The sequence below is a fragment of the Puntigrus tetrazona genome, chromosome 16, assembly GCF_018831695.1.
Source record: "Puntigrus tetrazona isolate hp1 chromosome 16, ASM1883169v1, whole genome shotgun sequence".
NCBI lineage: Eukaryota > Metazoa > Chordata > Actinopteri > Cypriniformes > Cyprinidae > Puntigrus > Puntigrus tetrazona.
In genome coordinates this window covers 21,120,738-21,138,992 of record NC_056714.1, presented here as the reverse complement: position 1 = coordinate 21,138,992, position 18,255 = coordinate 21,120,738, and the positions used below count along the sequence as shown (strand labels likewise).

At 39.0% G+C, this 18,255-nt stretch overlaps 1 protein-coding gene, 1 long non-coding RNA gene and 1 other non-coding gene across 3 annotated transcripts; 1 reads left to right on the top strand and 2 right to left on the bottom strand.

Moving 5' to 3' along the window:
• Positions 1-40: 40 nt before the first annotated feature.
• trnae-cuc lies at positions 41-112 on the bottom strand. Its single transcript has one exon. It is a non-coding gene; the product is annotated as a tRNA-Glu (tRNA).
• Positions 113-511: 399 nt separating this feature from the next.
• LOC122360614 (SREBF chaperone) lies at positions 512-18,224 on the top strand. Its single transcript, XM_043261386.1, has 23 exons — positions 512-657; positions 4,088-4,288; positions 6,198-6,318; positions 6,904-7,061; positions 7,177-7,385; positions 7,480-7,585; positions 7,707-7,879; positions 8,496-8,622; positions 9,294-9,406; positions 9,751-9,845; positions 9,932-10,030; positions 10,187-10,399; positions 10,818-11,182; positions 11,269-11,415; positions 13,806-14,007; positions 14,090-14,205; positions 14,328-14,829; positions 14,918-15,003; positions 15,185-15,267; positions 16,125-16,291; positions 16,580-16,660; positions 16,946-17,152; positions 17,266-18,224. Exons 2-23 carry the CDS (start codon positions 4,167-4,169, stop codon positions 17,509-17,511), a joined length of 3,738 nt encoding a protein of 1,245 aa, XP_043117321.1. The 5' UTR covers positions 512-657; positions 4,088-4,166; the 3' UTR covers positions 17,512-18,224.
• On the bottom strand, positions 6,888-9,865 carry LOC122360615. Its single transcript, XR_006252821.1, has 4 exons — positions 9,730-9,865; positions 9,310-9,529; positions 7,139-7,378; positions 6,888-7,026 (listed from the first exon to the last, which is right to left on the bottom strand). It is a non-coding gene; the product is annotated as an uncharacterized LOC122360615 (long non-coding RNA).
• Positions 18,225-18,255: the final 31 nt, after the last annotated feature.

Below are 18,255 nucleotides of genomic sequence, written 5' to 3'. Positions count from 1 at the left end.
CTTCAACCAAATTTTTACGTTTAAAAACCAAAAGCTATCGTTCCCTGACCGGGAATCGAACCCGGGCCGCGGCGGTGAGAGCGCCGAATCCTAACCACTAGACCACCAGGGAGTGTTAACGGTGGGGAGAAAATAAAATATTCAAACATTTCACCGCCAATTATTAAAAACATTGTATTTGTGCATGTATGTGTATACATATGTAATATATATTTTTATGGCTTTAAAATAGATTGAACTAGAGAAATCAACTTATGCGTGTCTCCTCAGAACTTGTAAGGGACTACTGCTTTGAAATGCACCTGTTTGCAAATAACGACAATTGAGAATATATCCTTACATTATAACTTACACTGGGTTCGTATAATGCAAAACAGATAATTTCGTTATAGAATATATAGTTATGGCCAGTAGAGTTCGCAGTTTTATTCGTTTTACAGCTTTAATGTTTCCTTTTAAGGTCAATAGAGGTCGTAGTTTGACGCGTTTTAGCTTTGTTCTGGAGGTTGAAGTTGAGGGGTCAGGTTGGCTTACAGTAGCTGACATGATGCAGGCAGAACAGTACAGACTTACAGCCACCTGCCTGTGAAACTCAACAGGAGCCGAATCAGCGTTAAAACGAGCCCTCGGAGAGCAAGGGTAGAACCTGTCATTGGGGTAAGCGATGGTTTTAGCTGTTGTTATGGTTTGTGTGCTTGTGTTGCTAAATTAGAGCATTTTAGAGGCAAGGCAGGCCCTTAGTGCTCACTATTTCTGTTAGCTGGTCCAGTAACATGCTGTCAAAGCGCTTCCTAGATAGATGGGCATAGCGATGCTGCCACGAGGCAATGAAATGCGTATTTTTAGGGCGATGCGTTCTATTTTTTGTCCGTATACGTCAAGCTAATTAAAAACAACTGGCAGGTGCTTTATAGTTGAACTATTGCTAATGCTAAGGCGTTAGCAGCTCGGCTAAAGTTAATGCCATGGAAACGTGTATCGGTTTCATCTCCTTGCACAACAAAACGATTATAAAAATAGCATCTCAGGGAAGGGCGAGAAATGCAGGAAAGCACAGACAAGGGAGATAATGAGAAACCGTGTTCATGGGTAGTTCAGTGATGTTAGCTTTAGCTGTGTTAGACTGATTTCAGCTCAGCTCATTTACAGTTTAATTGGCTGACAATAACTGCAGAAGAAACGTGGAAATTGCATCAGCCTGTACAGCGCACGTTACAATATAGTACGTATTTTGTGCAACACTTAAAAGGTGGCAAGGTATGTTACGCCATTTAGGAAATACAAATATTATATAAAAATAACACTGTGTTACTGTCTTATTCCTAACAATACCATGGTGCTATCACAGCAGTAATTATATTAGTCTAAATAACCTGGAAACTCGTCTTGCATATATGCGTTTTTGTCGCGTTATACTTTTCGTGTTTATATGGTTGTGTTGGAGTTTGGTAGTTTATTTATCATAATGGTTTTAAGTTACTGTGAGATGTTTTGGCAATTGTTTCCCCTGTATTAATGCTCTGATGAACCTTTGACATGTATCTTTAGCTTCTTTTTGTTGCTTTGGATATAATAATTGAAAATTTATTTTGCATGGTGTCTAATTAAAGGAAACATAAACATAACAATAATAATGATGTAGATCTTTTTGGAACAAATTAAACAAAAAGGGTAGCGTGAGAATAATAAGTGAAAATCATTTTCTTAATTTGAATGATTTTCTCTGGTGTTTATTATGAAGGATAACATTTTGAGAAGTGAATGTGAGCAGGCAGATATCACGGACAGCTGTTTTGCAGTAGGTTTACGATCAGATGATTTACAGTGGAACATTTTGAAGCAGACATGAATTTAGCAGAGACCGTAAAAATCGTCAGGTTTCTATTTTTTTAAAAATACCTTCATTTGTGAAGACCATATTAACCAGAGAAGTGCCTTTCTGTATTTAGTGCTGTTATCACTGAACTGTTACAGTTTTGGTGGATCTATCTTTGTGTTCAAAGATTTATCATAGCATGTGTGAAAGTTACCAGGTTCTTGTTACCAAATTATCAAACAGGGTTGCCTTGCACAAACCGGTCCTTCTGTCGGCCGCACGTGTTTATCAGCCCGCGCCTGCACATTCCCTTAGGAATTTAGATTCATTGCCTGTTTCCATTCTGTAGCATTCGGGTTTGCCAAGATTTGCAGACTTCGAATGGAGTATCTGGACTCTGTTCTCTTGAAAATCTTCCAGATTCGACAATAGAGGGGGAGGAGGAAGTGCATGAATGTAGTAAGAAAGAGACGGTTAAGATTCAGTTTGACACAGTTTGTCTCTCTCTAAGCCGGAATGGGAAAGGGACTGTTAAGCTTAGGTAAATTGAAATGATTGACACCAAATCGTAATGAATTTGTTCAGTCTCATGTCTTTTTAAACGTGTATGACTCTCTTTCCAAGGGTGAACAAACAGGTCTCTGTTAGTTTATATTTTTCATACAGTTCAAGTTTTCAAGCTGCAGGAAGGATGCTAATAAATAATACAACTATCGTGAAAGTGTTCCTTATGACTGCTGTGCTGTAAGTCTTCAAGTCCTCAAACAAAAAATATATATATATATTTTGTTATTCACTTGTTCACAAATGACTTGTGGTCTGCATTTGCACTCTTATTTTATGGCAAATGATTATTGCTTTTATTGTTTTTTATTACCATACTGACATATCTAATTATTATTATAATTTTTTTAATTCTGTTGATTCTATCATTGCTTTCGTTGTCTTAATGATGCTTTGGCAAAATTATCTGCATAAAAATTTAAGGTATTACAAAATAAAAATGTATTTATGAGCTTAGATTTTCTAAAAAAATAAAAAAAAAAAAAGAACTTTATATTGATACCACATCATGTAAAAGACTTGCATTGATTCGAATTAGTTAATTCTGCTTTCAATAAAGTGTTTTAGCCCATCATAATTCCGTTTTTCTGAAATCTCTTGCATCATGTGTTATGAAATTTTCCCACAAACTTGAGCAGTACATGTGTAGCATCTTTGTGAGGCTCTATGTGTCATCTTGTTTATGTAATATTTATAGAAAAGCATGAACGGTAGCCACTCAGGAGGTAAATTCCTGGGGGGAAAATCTGTGCTCTGTGGTATAGTCACAGGGGCACCTGATGACAAAAAAGAGCTCTTTGTAAACCATAGATCGCCAGCAAAACCCTTGAACCCTCTGGTCTCAGAGTTTGAAAGTCCAGGAACTACTTCTAGGCAAAGGGTTAATTCTAACAGATATGTTTTTTTTTTAAAGAATTATCTCCTATAAGTGTTTTAGGTTTGTTTGGTTGGTAAAGGATTAGAGGTTTAAGTAGTTAACATTATTAAATGCATTGGGTATCATAAACTAACCAGGAGCAAGAGACTTTTATTATATATTTTTTTTTAGTCTAGGTTTGGTTTTAATGTCTACACGTTTTGCAGTTGGTAGGTTATAACAAAGGCTGCATTTATAAGACCTGTACCATAGAAACATTAATTCTAGCTCAAGGGACTGGACTGTGTGAATGTTTATTTATTGATGTGGCTTTCTTATGCAGTTTTATATTGGCCGAAGTAAATTTCTCTTAAATGGGACAAATAAAGTATATACAATGATTTGAGTAATATTGTGAAATAACTCTTTTCTGTTTCAGTAGAGTCTAAAATTAAGAAGTAATAAATAACTTTTTTAACAGCCTTATATTACATTAGTAATATTTTCCAGAATTCTTTGAATTAAAAGTGCAGGAGTATTATTAAAAAAATAGAAATCTCTTTACATTATAGATGTAAAAAAACATTTGGCAGTGTATGCTAATGCATTTATGATGTATTCATTCAACTGAGTTTTTCCATTTAATTTTTATGTTGGTCACACATGTAAATGTTTCTATACTGTAGGTGGTTAGTAGCAATGAAGCTTGTCATAAGATGCTACTCATTTAGTCGGTTTATAAAGCAAAAATATAGATAATGCTTTTAATATGGGCTTTAAAGTGCTAAAAATGTTGTGTGTTTTATCAATAACAGAGCCAATTATAGTTCTGTACATGCTTGTTGGCACAGATCCCTGGATGCCCGCCGGTGCCCTCGCCCTGGCCGCACACGCAGACTCAATGGCCATCAGCTGACCCCTCCTCCAAGGATGATGGTGAGAGAGCGGCTTCGGCAGAACATCTCGGCCGCCTTCTACCGGCACGGCCTGCTATGCGCATCCTACCCGGTTCCCATCATTCTCTTCACCTCCGCCAGCATCCTGACCTGCTGGTGAGTCTGCAGTCGTGATATTTAATTCAAACAGGAAGTAATGGGATTGGGACGAGATTTAAACTAATCAGGGACACAATGGCTGCTAGGCCACGGTTCTGATGGCCTCTGTCAACGTTGAAGTACTTCATGTACTTCTGTGGGTTAGGAAAAGCAGCTTATCTGTACAAATCTGCGGGTGGGATGTTTTCGGGTGTGAAAGGGTGAGAGAGGGCAACAAAGGAATGAAGTTGGCTTGTGGTCGGTTGTTCTGCACAGTTTGATTGGACTGCAATATCGTGCCAGGAGGACTGTGTGTAGCACAAACGTGGAGCACTGAGCTGAAGAAACGGTTTTCTCATGCCTTTTCTTTTAGCCTCAGTCAGCAAAATGTGAATTAAATGTCTGACGCTTCAGATAAAGGGCAAAATCCATGTGGAAAAGAGTGATTGTGTGAACATTTCTCCCAGAGAACAGCCCAGTGTCTTCAGCTGCCTGGAGAAACAGAAGTAGGCTTTGTGAAGTGGCAGCTACTTGTCACTGCGGACGTCTGAGTTCTTTCTCAGCTAGAGAAGAGAAGGTACTGAGCTTGACTCAGCCTTGAGATGGATAATGGAGGAATATACTGAATTAAACACAAATTAAAGGATTAGTACACTTCAAGAATAGAAATTTCCTGATCCTTTACTTACCCACATGTCGTCCAAGATGTTCATTTCTTTCTTTCGTCAGTCGTTAAGGGTTTTAAGTAAACATTCCAGGATTTTTCTCTGTATAGTGGACTTCAATGGGTCCCAACGGTTTGAAGGTCCAAACTGCAGGTTCAGTACAGCTTCAGAGCTCTCTTCATGATCTCAGCCAAGGAATAAGGGCTTTATCTAATTATCTAAGTAATAAAAAAATAAATAAATTGGATGTGCAACTTCACACATTACGTAATTGCGCTGGAAAGGCCACGTGTGGTAGGTCTGTACTTTTTCAAAAAGGCAGTGAAAGGTGAAAAATAAAAGAGGTGTATTTACGCAGCTTGTATTTACTATTTATTTAAGTTTTTTTTCTAATATTTTTATACTTTTCCATGATCTAAATATTTTTAAGAATTAAACATTTGTTGTCAATTGAAACTGTAGGCCCTCTTGCATTATTATGCTGTTATGATTATATATTCAGAGGCATAAAATGGTCTTTGACAATAATACCACTTATCACGATTATTTACGGGCAATATATAGCACAACAAAAAATTGATATTGTGACAGGCCTATTTGTATGTACCGTGTTAAGGAAAGCACACTCAGAGATTCCAGGTATAATGTATTTTACACAATAGCCTTCTGTTTCCCTGATATCAACAGTGTCATGTGTTTTAAGCCTTATCAGCCCACGCTCTTCTCTTTAACACACTGCTGTTGTTAGCGGGGGATGTTCGTGGCTTTTCAAGCACTTTAAAGGGGAATGACAGATGCTCCTTTTGTGAGAAGTAGGGGTTGGTCAGATCATCCATCTGGAGAGACCATCCATCCTATCCCAGACCTTTGTGTTTGTGCTGCAGGCAGTATTGTGGGTCTTGTGCAATGATTTTTTCCTAAAAAGTCTAAACTTACTATCCCTAGTTTTTGCGTGCAGCTTGCTAGCCTGAGGACATCACAGATGACATGTTAATCATATTGGTCTGTGCTTCCTCCTAGTGCAGTTTTAAGTTCACTCTTGCGGGCACCTGTGTGACTGATTGAATGCTATAAAACTGTCAGTAAAAAATGCAAAAACAGCGCTTTGCATACTTGTCGCCCTTTTCATTCAAATATGATTTGTTTTATGGACCTCGGGCTCTTCGTCGTGAGGCCATTCCTCTTTTTGTCTGTGAGGAATGCAGCTTGATGTTGGTAATAAGGATGGATGTGTTGTTCTGTAACCATGCTTTCTTTTACAGTTACCCTCTGCTGAAGCTGCCTCTGCCTGGAACAGGGCCTGTCGAGTTCACCACTGGAGTACGAGATTACTCAGTCCCATCCCATGAGTCTCAGGGTGACCCATCAGAGCACCCTGATTGGGTAAAATGAAAGGGTTTTTTTTATATATAAGCAATGATATACGTTACTGGTAAAATTGTAATTCTGTAAGATTTGTATTATTATTTTTATCCATAAAAAAAGTTCTAGTCATGTCACCTTTATTTTTGTAGCATTTTTACAATACAGTACAGCAGGAAAGTAGTTTGTTGGTCATTCAAAAAGACAATAGTAAACATTAAATTTTCAATTAAGGGAATAGTTCACCCAAAACAATTGTCATCATTTACTCACCCTCAAGTTGTTTCAAAAAATCCTAAGAAAGTCAATGGTGACCCAAAACAGTCTGTTTACAAACTACTTTCGAAATATCTTCTACTCAAGAGTGAGTGAATGATGTCCAGTTCAGTTTAAATAGTATTAATGAAGTTTACAATATCGCTGGAAAATTAAGTGTCCCCGACTAAGCAATAAATTGCAATAAAAAGTTGTTGAGGGCAGCAAATACCCAGCTGCAACACCTTAACATCAGCTTATTCGCTTGCTTAATCACCCCTTAAAATGTAAAAGTCTAGTTTCTTTTTAAGACCTGTTAACGTTAATCTAAAAATGCCGCCTGTCTTGCAGTATCGGGGTCCTCCAGTGGCCTACATCCAGCAGGTTCTGGTCAAGGCAGCAGTTTCACCATGGGACAACAGTCTGGTTCCTGTAGACGTTTTCCGTTCTCCCCTTGGGCGCGTTTTCAGTCTCCTGGAGGAGATCAGAAACCATGTTTACACAGACAGGTCTAAGATTCCCTCCCTCGTGCTTATTAGCTCATATGCATTGATTTCGAAACAGTTGTAACAACACGTTTCTCAACCTCATTCTATCCTGTTTTCTTCACTTCTCTCCTCTCAGAAGTTTGGAGGCTCTGTGCTTGCAGGTAACAGACCTGTTGCCAGGGTTGCGGCGCATGCAGGCGGTCCTTCCAGAGCACGGCTGCCTGCTGGTATCCCCTGGCAACTATTGGCAGAACCGACGTGACTTGTTTGATGCAGATCCAGACCTCCTGAAGACGATCCACCAACATGAACCCAAAGGCCTTCATACTTCAGCCACTCTGAAAGGCAGGAAGCTGCTTACATACAGTTTAATCTCTGCTCAAATTAAAGTTTACCCCTTTCATTTAGAAACCCCATTTTTACTATGTGTGCTTTTTAGATTTACTCTTTGGTGTCCCGGGGAAGCAGACGGGTGTAAGCCTGTACAGCAAGAAGAGAGTGGTGACGTACACAATCACAATTGCACTAAGCTCCTATGATGCAAGGTCTGCCTTTGTAATATTTCAACTTAATTGTAGATCTTGTGAGAATATTTTATTGTAGCAAACCAATTATGGTTTCCAAAAATGTTTATCATATCCTGTGTGTGTGTGTGTATTTGGACAGGTTTGTAGCCAGTCTTCGAGCCCGTCTGAAACAGCTTCATCCTTCAGCAAACTGCACTCTGCGTGAAGACCACATGGTGCATGTCCATTTCAAAGAGGAGATTGGCATTGCTGAGCTCATCCCTCTGGTCACAACCTACATCATTCTCTTTGCTTATATATACTTCTCCACCCGTAAGTGTCCTATCTACTTATATTCTTTGTCATTAAAGTGCCTAATCGCTTTTAGTAAGAATGCATTAAGTTCATTGAAGTGATAGGCATTGATCTATGGCTCTGTGTATTAACTCCATTTGAAAACAGGTGTTTGAGATGTACCGCTAATCAAAGATGCGTGTGAATGTATCATGCAATATATTGCCCAGCGCTACTACTGTTCCTCATGGAAGTACTACAGTTGACAGAATTTTTGCAGACCTGCCAGGAATGAGAATATTCAGTGTTTTCTGCTGTTCTCTATTGTTTTTCCCTTATAATTATTCCATATATCTCTAAAATGATTAGGAAGTAATACAACAGTGTTGAAATTGGACATTTTTCCAGGTGTCTCTGGGAAAAGCAGTAAATTGGCAGCAGAAAGCTTTCAGATTAGTAGAGCTGTTTGGTTTCTGACTGAGCTTTCGCCAGCCTTTGTGTTTTAGTCTGGCCTGGCGATTATCCTCAGAACAGCACGTTCGGCATCAAGAATTCACATAACCTTTTTCCAGCAGCTTTTTATATGCTTAATGACGTTTTTGTAAAATGCTCTTGACACAAATAATTCAGATAATCTCTCCCTCTCACTACACAGGAAAGATTGACATGGTGAAATCCAAATGGGGTTTGGCTCTGGCCGCTGTGGTGACTGTTCTCAGCTCTCTGCTCATGTCTGTGGGACTCTGCACCTTGTTTGGCCTGACGCCCACGCTGAATGGAGGGTAGGAGCTCTGCCAGAACACACCTTCATTCACACCACTAGAATGATTCTGTGCATCACTATCACAGGGCTGCTGTAGACTTAATCCCACAGGAATTAAAATGTCACCGTTTGCTCTTTGAGCAGGTTGATGTATAACCAATCGTCAATAATAATGATAGCGGTTAAGTGGAATTCAGTGCCAGGAAGTGTTTGAGTGGGCAGGGACAGTACACCGCCAGCCTATAAGGTTGCATGTATGGACTTACAGCCACAGTGGTGTGAGCTCAAGCTGTCCAAACAAATTTGACGTGGTTCACCAGAACAGTCTGCTGCAGTCAGTACATACACACTATTCAGGCCTCCATATTGATCCAAGACACACAAAATAGGACTGCAATAAGGTCAACTCTTCAGCTAATGACAGAATCCTAAAGTGAAAGAGTGAATTTTTCTGTTGGGCAGTTATAAGTTCCTAACATTCTATATATATATATATATATATATATATATATATATATATATATATATATATATATATATATATATATATATATATATATATATATATATATATATATATTTTTTATTTATTTATTTTTTAATGTTAGCATTTTTTTCCACATCACCATACAATTAGTTTTGATTAAATTGTTTGAAGGTTTAGTTGTTTTCTCTGCTGCTGTTTCGCAGGGAAATCTTCCCTTACCTTGTGGTGGTAATTGGTTTGGAGAATGTCCTTGTCCTCACCAAGTCTGTTGTGTCAACGCCTGTCGATCTTGAAGTCAAGCTGCGTATTGCTCAAGGTCAGAGATGATGCAATTATCAGCACTATTAAAATATGTGCACTTAGTTTTCTTTTCCCAGTGTTTGATTACAAGCAGCAGACCATTCGGTACTAAGTACTGTCTTTTACTGTTTTGACGCTTCTAAAATAAAAATGCAAAGTTATATGCATATTAGGCTTAAAAACTAGACTAATCAGTAAATTAAAATATTGTTAAAATAACTGTCTTTAAGATAAACAACAACATCTCTATATTTTGAAAAGCTAAATAAATAATTGTTTAAAAAAAAGAAAAATTAAATTTATATGTGTGTATATCAGACCAAATTAAATGGTACCTACTCTGGTTGGTTCTGTCTTAAGGTTTAAGCAATGAAAGCTGGTCCATCATGAAGAATATGGCAACTGAGCTGTGTATCATCCTCATTGGATACTTCACATTTGTACCAGCAATTCAGGTTAAGCTCTTGTAAATAACTCAAATATATGATCTGATTTTGGTGGTAGTTAAAAATCACAAACACCCATTTTCTGTTGCGTGTAGGAGTTCTGTCTGTTTGCTGTGGTCGGTCTGGTGTCCGATTTCTTCCTGCAGATGTTTTTCTTCACCACTGTGCTGTCTATTGACATCCGCCGCATGGAGGTGAGAATCACCCACACAGAGAACCATCTAGATAGGACGTTTCGCAATTCCATGAGAAATACATGAATCATTTATTGCTTCATCTGAGTACCTTGTCTGGAATGTCCAGTTTGGTTTGTATTTTCTTTCCTTACCCTCATGTCTCTACGTTAACAGTTGGCTGATCTGAACAGGCGTCTCCCTGCAGAAGCGGGGATGCCTCCACCTAAACCAGGCCCTTTGCGTCCACGAGAGACACCTCCACCACCCCGCCCTTCTCCCCACACAATCACCCTGCAGGCTCCTGCGTTCCGGAACCTCCGCTTACCCAAGAGGCTCAGGGTGGTGTACTTCCTAGCCCGCACCCGCCTGGCGCAGAGAATCATCATGGTAAAAATTACACCCTTTTAAAAGAATAGTTCACCCAAAAATGTACATTTTGTCATAATTTACTTACCCCAATGTCGTTCCAAACCTGTATGAGTTCTTTCTTAAAGAAAAAAAGAAGACATTTTGAAGAATTTTGAATAACAAAACAACACGGAACGTAATGCTATGAAACATACAAACAGTAGGGAAAGAAAGATTATGGGTACAATCAATTGTTTGATTACCAGCATTGTTCCAAATAACATCTTTTATGTTCGACATATTAAGGAAACTCATACAGGTTTTGAATGATAAGAGTGTGAGTAAGTGATCACAGAACTGACATTTTTAGGTGAATCTTACTGATCCCACTATTTTGAAGAGTCTAAATTAAATAAAAAATGTAAAAAGAATTTTCCTAAATTTGTTTATTTAATAGGTTGGCACCGTAATCTGGATTGGGATCCTGGTCTACACAGACCCTGCTGGTCTGAGGACTTTCCTTGCTGCCCAAGTGTCAGAGCAGAGCCCTCTTGGGGAGGCGGGGCTTCCTCCTCATTTGGGTGTTGCTCCAGTATTTCCTGGTGGAGACCCAACCAGCACACTAAGCGTGCTTCCTGCCCCTGAACCCACTCCTCTGCCTGAAAACCAATCGCAGGGTCACCGAGCAGCCCGCCCAGGAGTTGCCCCGGTGTCCAGCCCCCAGATCACTTGGGGCCCTGAAGATGAGGAGCTGTGGAGGCGGCTTTCTTTTCGCCACTGGCCCTCACTCTTTAGCTATTACAATATCACTCTTGCAAAGAGGTGTGCTACTCCCTAATCTATTAATAGATGGTAATAAAGCCCTCTAGTAGTTATGCCCCTAACATGCCTCTCTCTGGTGCCCTCAGGTACATCAGCATTCTTCCAGTCATCCCCGTCACGCTCCATCTCAGCCCACAAGAGGCCATAGACACACGCCATCCTCAAGATACACAACACGCTCCCCCTCCCAGCATCAAGACCTCGGATCTGCAGACAGACCTCACACTCTACAAGTCAGTGTTGCACTTCAGATATTTGACCATTCTACCTGCTTTTATAAATGTTACTTATTCGTTACCAATTCAGATTGAATTATTAATATTTTTAGAAATTAACCATAGTTTGGGCAACATCGCTCCAGATATTTAACAAATGAAGCAATTCCCGCTAATGTTCTTGTTTTATTTTATTTTATTTATTTGTTTGATAAACAAAGTTTGAGTTTGGTAAGATTTCTTTTAATTTTAACAAGAAGTTTCTTATGAAAACCAAAGCTTGAATTATTTAATCCAAATTCAGTTAAAACAGTAATTTTGAAAATGTATTAGAATGCGAAACAGTAGTTTTCAATTGTGACCATGAACCACAAAACCAGTCATAAGCAGCACAGATATATTTGTAGCAATAGCCAACAATGCATTCTATGAGTCAAAATTAAACAAAAATGTTTTGTTCGGATATTAAATATAATTGTACTAATTTTACAATTTTTTTTATTAGTAATACGAATTGCTATGGACTTTATAGGCGATTTTCTCAATATTATTTCTAAATTTCTCAGTCAAAAGCTTCTTTATTATATATGTCTCAGTCAAAGCTTATTTTTAAATGTAGTTTATTGTTGTACTGGCAAAGCTGAATTTTTTGGCATCATTAGTCCAGTCTTCATTGTCTTACAATCATTTAAATAATTTGGTACTCACAAAGCATTTATCATCTATGTTGGAAAAAGTTACGCTTTTTTTTTTTTTTTTTTTTTAACATTACATCTTCATATATAGCATATTACTGCATTGTTTTTCATATTCATATTGCACTGAGGTAAAATATACTCTTACAGTTTCATTAAGAGAATATAAATGGTCTGATTTGTAGTGTTGCAAATTATAGTAGCGTGCTGCATTCAGTTCTGTCACATTAAAATAAATAAAGACTTCATTCTTTTTTTTCATAAAACTCCTACGCTATTGGGGTGTTCACCAAAGGGTTTTAAGGATAAGGAACTTTTGTTGTATTTATAGATCAGATAGCAGGCATTCATCGGTAAACTGTAAGTTGCTCAATGACGTTTCTCAGAAAACATCCATTACCACTTTCCTTTGTGGTCTTTCTGTGAACAAATGTCAAAAGGTTTTAAACCTCATGGCCAAAATATTCTTTTTACAAACAAACACTTACGTTCTGTACTTATACATGGAAAAACTGTAACTGATTAACTACGAACACTCATTCATATCTCATACCGGCACACACAGGAGATCAAAAATATGTGACTGCAGAGACAAACAATAGTCTCTCTCATTCACAAACAAACAGACTCAGATTGTGGTGTTCAAGGTTATTGTTCCAAGGCCCCGTTCTTATCTATGAGGCTGTTATGGTTGTTAGATACAAATCAGATGGATGTAGGTCAGTTTGCTCTAAAACTTAGCCCCTCCTTCTAATTCTTCCTTTGGCCCCCTGCCTGCGTTTCCTGTTTTCTGTGCTGCATTTACCCTGTGAAGACAGATCAAGAGTATGTGCATGCGTTCAGATGTTGTTCAACTTTCTGCATGTAATGCTTACCTTTGAGTTCCCATTCCTGGAGGTGGGTGGACTGGAATTTCAAGAGAGACTTGTTTTCCAGGGGCTCATGCTCATATGCCAAATTTAAATAGATGGTTTGACCCATTCATTACAGGTGAAGTGTTTAGCGTACGCATCAGTAGGCTAGTGTTGTCACGGTACCAAAATGTCTGTATTATCTGAGAAAATCCACTAGCACCAATTTCAGGACCAAAGCAAAACACAAAAACACGCTATTTAAAAAAAAAAAGTCAAAAATAAAATGTACAAAAATCAATGCCGTTCTTTAAACTGACTTACATAGTCATTTTTTTTTTTCATACTATGGAAGTCAGTGGTGACCAAAGAGAATTGTTCTGCTTTTGTGTTCAGCAAAACAAAGAAATTCATATAGGTTTGGAACTGCTCAAGGGTGAGTAAATGATGACAGAATTTTTAAGTGTAATGACCTATTTTTGAGTAAGTCATCTAAACTTTGACAACTTCCATGACATTCCACAATAAAATGTAAATTCCATAAAAAAAAAAAAAAAAAAAGGAATTCCAAAATTCTGTATGTATCAAGAACCAGTTTGATGAGTACTTGGTACCACTAGTACTTAAAAAAAAAAAAAAAAAAAAACCCTGGTTCTGTGATGTTTTGGGGGTTTTTTTTTTTAGTACTGACATGGTTCTCAAGTACTAGGTCTTTTGACAGCACTAAGTAGGGCACCACAGAAATTATGAAAAAGTGTTTAATGCCAGTTTTCTTATCCATTTGGCATTGTGGATTAATGGATATTTTATTTTAATTATTTTTCAATTTATACATAATTTATTATAATATTTGTTTTTGCAGAGTGGCAGCTCTTGGACTTTTCGCTGGAGTGGTGTTAGTTCTGTTACTCTTCTGTCTGTATCGTGTGCTCTGCCCTCGGAACTATGGGCAGAACGGGGTGCCCCATGGTCGCCGTCGCCGTGGAGACCTGCCCTGCGACGAGTACGGCTACTCTCCGCCAATCAGCGAAATTTCCCCTCTGCTGCTGAGAGGCCACAGCATGGTGAGGCTCAAATTGACTTCCACTGATGCGTTTCCATAAATGTACTGTGAGATTTAAAATTACCGTTGGCATCTCTTCCCAGGACATTGAGTGTCTGGCCAGTGATGGCATGCTGCTGGCCAGCTGTTGTCTGGCGGGACAGATCCGTGTGTGGGATGCACAGACGGGAGACTGTCTTACTGTTATACCCAACAATGGGTAAGGAAATGTATAAACTAAGTTAAACACTGATAAATGTAATTTATAAATGTAAATGTCTGTTTGTATTTGTATTTTTTTTGTTTTTTTTCATTATTTGTATTTTTATATATGTGTATTAGTCTGCGCAGGAGCAGCAGCAGTGGTTGTTGGGAGCACCGTGATGGCTGGGATCACATAAGTGCTTGTGAAGCTGAGAGCCTCTTGGGGGCAGACTTTTGGGAGCCAGGAGGAGTAGCGATGGGAGGGCCAGATGTAGATATTTTTCCAATAAGGAGGAGGGCCACTCCTACACGCCCCGCCCTGTTTGGGGACCAGCCAGACCTCACTCCTCTCATCGACACCAACTTTGGGTCATTGCCCCCATCTCAGGCTCTAAGCAGCTCTGGCTTTGATTTCGGGGAATTGGTGGAGAAAGCATACCAGGAACATGAACCCTCACCAATACTGGCCTTCCCACCTTCTCCTTCGGCTTCACAGCAAAGGCGACGCAGCCTTGGGGACCAGCCTGTATTACCACCAGAGCTCCCCCCGCAGAGCAATGGGGACTGGGACAGTTCAGTGTGGGCCATGGAGCTGAGGGGTAACCTCATTGCCACAGGCCGCAGCAGCGGAAAACTGGAGGTGAGAGAAAGAGAGCGCTTTGATAAGGAGAACATATTCATCTATCAATGTGATTAATATGCTGATATTATTTTCTTCTATCCTTGAGCTGTGGGATGCAGTAGAGGGATCATTACGGTGCAGTAATGAAGATGGAGTATCTGGAATCACCGCCTTGGCTTTTCTTAATAACAGGTGCATTTCACAACAACCTGAAGCTTGTTTATATATATATATATATATATATATATATATATATATATATATATATATATATATATATATATATATATATATATATATATATATATATATATATAAGCCACATTCGTTTCACACCCAACCATCCAACTTTTTTTGCTATTTTCAATTGCAGAATTGTGGCAGCTCGTTTAAATGGCTCACTGGATTTCTTCACAGTGGAGATCAACAAGCCTCTGGGCTTGCTGCAATATCGTGGTGAGTCATGTCAGAAAAATCCAAATATTCCCACAGCCTTGAAAAACCATTAAAAATAAAGAAACGGAATATATGTAATAGAATATGTGTGGGGATTCTTTTTGTTTTGTTTTATAATCAAAAGCAACTGGAAAAGTTATGGAAAATTCATTAGATCTGAAAGCATGAATACTCAAGCTGCCCTCAAGTTTCCAAGTTGAGTCAGCAGAAAGCACATCTCTTGTTTGCTTTCATTATTTCACAGAAGTTGTTTTTTTTATTGTGAGTGTACACAAATAAACATAGTGTGTATATAGATTAGAAAGATGTTCAGTTTATGGTATGACCAAAAATTTTAAGCAGAAGTGAGTGCACCACCTCCTCCATCTGTTCTGCATTGAGCTCGCTCTTCACTTTCCACACAGACCATTTAGTAGCGCTCATTTTTCTGGGTTAACATTAGATTGAATGGCCATGTAAAGCAATATTTGATGTCAATGAGTGATAGGCGAGCATTTGGATTTCCTACCCAATGGACTGTGTTATCAAATCAAATAATTTTTATTTATATAACGCTTTTAACAACACTGATTGTATCAAAGCACTGAACAGTATAGAATAGAAAATTAAATATTATCACATATTATCATAGACTAGCCATTAACGATCTGTTAGTAATGGACTGCGTGACTTCGCCTGTGGATTTTTTTTTTCCTGCAAGTAATAAACACTTGGTCGACTAACGATTAATCTACTGTTAGGGAGCAGCCCTGATATTTTCGAAGAAATCCAAGAGCTCTCTGAACTTGCATAGACAGCAATGCAACTACCACATTCAAGGCCCTTTAAGCATTTTTTTTCTGATATTGTTGTGTTAGGACCCCCAGGCCGAGGCAGTTTGCCCCCCTCGCCCTGTTACAGCAGTGAGGATGTGATCAGCTGTCAGCTGACACGCTCCGTGCAGTGTGCCCACCAGAAGCCCATCACTGTGCTCAAAGCTGCCGCCGGTAGAGTGGTCACCGGCAGCCAGGACCATACAGTCAGGGTAAGGAACGTATGAGAGTATGGAAATATAAACGTGTACCACAAATAAACACCAGAAATAGAAAAATATTTGTGTTCTCACTACAGGAGAATATAAATATAAAAAATAATAGATGTAAATATATAATGTAAACATGGTAAAACATGTTAAATAGGCCAGATATTTAGTTATTAAAAGCGTTATTATATATAAAATATAAATGAAAATTATATGGGTAATTTGGGGAACTTTAAATTTGTGAATGATTTATTCAGATGCTGGAAATCTGTAGAGTTTTTTTTTTTTCAGGTATATCGTTTGGAGGATTCTTGTTGTCTCTTCACCCTGCAGGGCCACTCAGGTGGCATAACTGCCATTTACATAGACCAGGTCAGAATCACATCACTATCTCACCTACACACACTTTGTGCAATATTGCTGATCATATTTCTAATTTACAATACTGTAATTTAACTGAAAACACGGGCGGTGGGATGTATGGATGAACCAATGAATGGATAGTTGGATAGATTTGTAGATGGATGGATGGAGAAGAGGGGAAAATTGAGAGAGGGATATATAGAGGAATAGATGGTAGATTAGAAAGGCAATATCCATCTATCCATTCATCCATCCACTTGTCCCAAGTCAATTTTTTTCTGTGCTGTGTTGTAGACCATGGTTCTAGCCAGCGGGGGCCAAGATGGCGCTATATGCGTGTGGGACGTCCTAACGGGCAGCCGGGTGAGCCACGTTTACGGTCACCGTGGTGACGTCACCTCATTGGTTTGCACAACTTCCTGTATCATTAGCAGTGGTTTGGATGACCTCATTTGCATCTGGGACCGTAGCACAGGCATAAAGCTGTACTCCATACAACAGGTGTGTGATTATGAGAATATTACTGCAGGATTTCTTCAACAAAACAGCATATTGGGATTTGCTGTCAATAGCATAACATAAAATTCATAAAATCGTCGTTCTCTGTGTTTCAGGAGGTGGGTTGCGGGGCCAGTCTCGGGGTGATCTCTGAAAGCCTGCTGGTGACGGGAGGACAAGGTTGCGTGTCGTTTTGGGACCTGAACTACGGGGACCTGCTGCAGACGGTGTACTTGGGCCAGAGCAGCGAAGGTCAGAGCGTCAGGCAGCTCCTGGTTCTGGACAATGCCGCCATAGTCTGTGACTTTGGTAGTGAGCTCAGCCTAGTCTATGTACCCTCTGTTCTGGAGAAGCTGGACTGAACACACACGTGAACACCAGCCCACAAATTTAGCGTATTTTCAGAGTGGCTGCCATAAAAGCACTCACCCTTTAACCTGCATCACCGCAGGTTTGTGAATGATGTTTCTCGGGTCCTCTCATGTACCACCCTATACTTGGTAGGGAGGGAGTGACCACTTTCTACTACGTCTGAACAGGATGTAAATGCAAAACCTGATTGTTTGGAGTTCAAAAGGCCTCTGATGCTCCATCGTTCAGATTATTCTGTGTATGAATCCAGACAGACAATTGCATAGCTGCTGACAGTGAGAGGTGGCTCACTTTGGCCTGCCTTAAGATGTCTGTTTGTGCACGTTAACAAGTTCACGGTGATATTGCCAGGCTGCCCAGCTCAGAAACTCTCAACTGTGTGACAGCTAGAGGTGAGAGAGTTCACAATAATATGTTTGCAGAGGGAGAGGAGGAACTGAAGGTGGTCGTTGGGGCAGAAAAAGGCATAGATATTTCCTGCTGAAAGGAGTGTGTTCTTTGTGTGTAACAGTGTTTGAGTGTTTGAATCTTCAGAAGTGTTCAGGTCATGTTGCACCCCATAATCAAAAGAATTCTTGAACATCTCAGCAATCGCATTGGAATTCCACTTGCAACCTTCCATAAAGACAAACCTATTTTAGTACTAATAATTTTTTTATTTTTATAATAACAATTAAACTGCCATATATATATATATATATATATATATATATATATATATATATATATATATA

What these genes read in the sequence shown, in the direction of transcription:
- LOC122360614 (XM_043261386.1), top strand. Translation starts at nt 4,167, where the DNA reads ATGATGGTGAGAGAGCGGCTTCGGCAGAACATCTCGGCCGCCTTCTAC. An exon ending in TACTTCAGCCACTCTGAAAG is followed by an intron (nt 7,386 to 7,479) that starts GCAGGAAGCTGC and finishes TGTGCTTTTTAG; the next exon opens with ATTTACTCTTTGGTGTCCCG. An exon ending in TGGCGCAGAGAATCATCATG is followed by an intron (nt 10,400 to 10,817) that starts GTAAAAATTACA and finishes TTTATTTAATAG; the next exon opens with GTTGGCACCGTAATCTGGAT.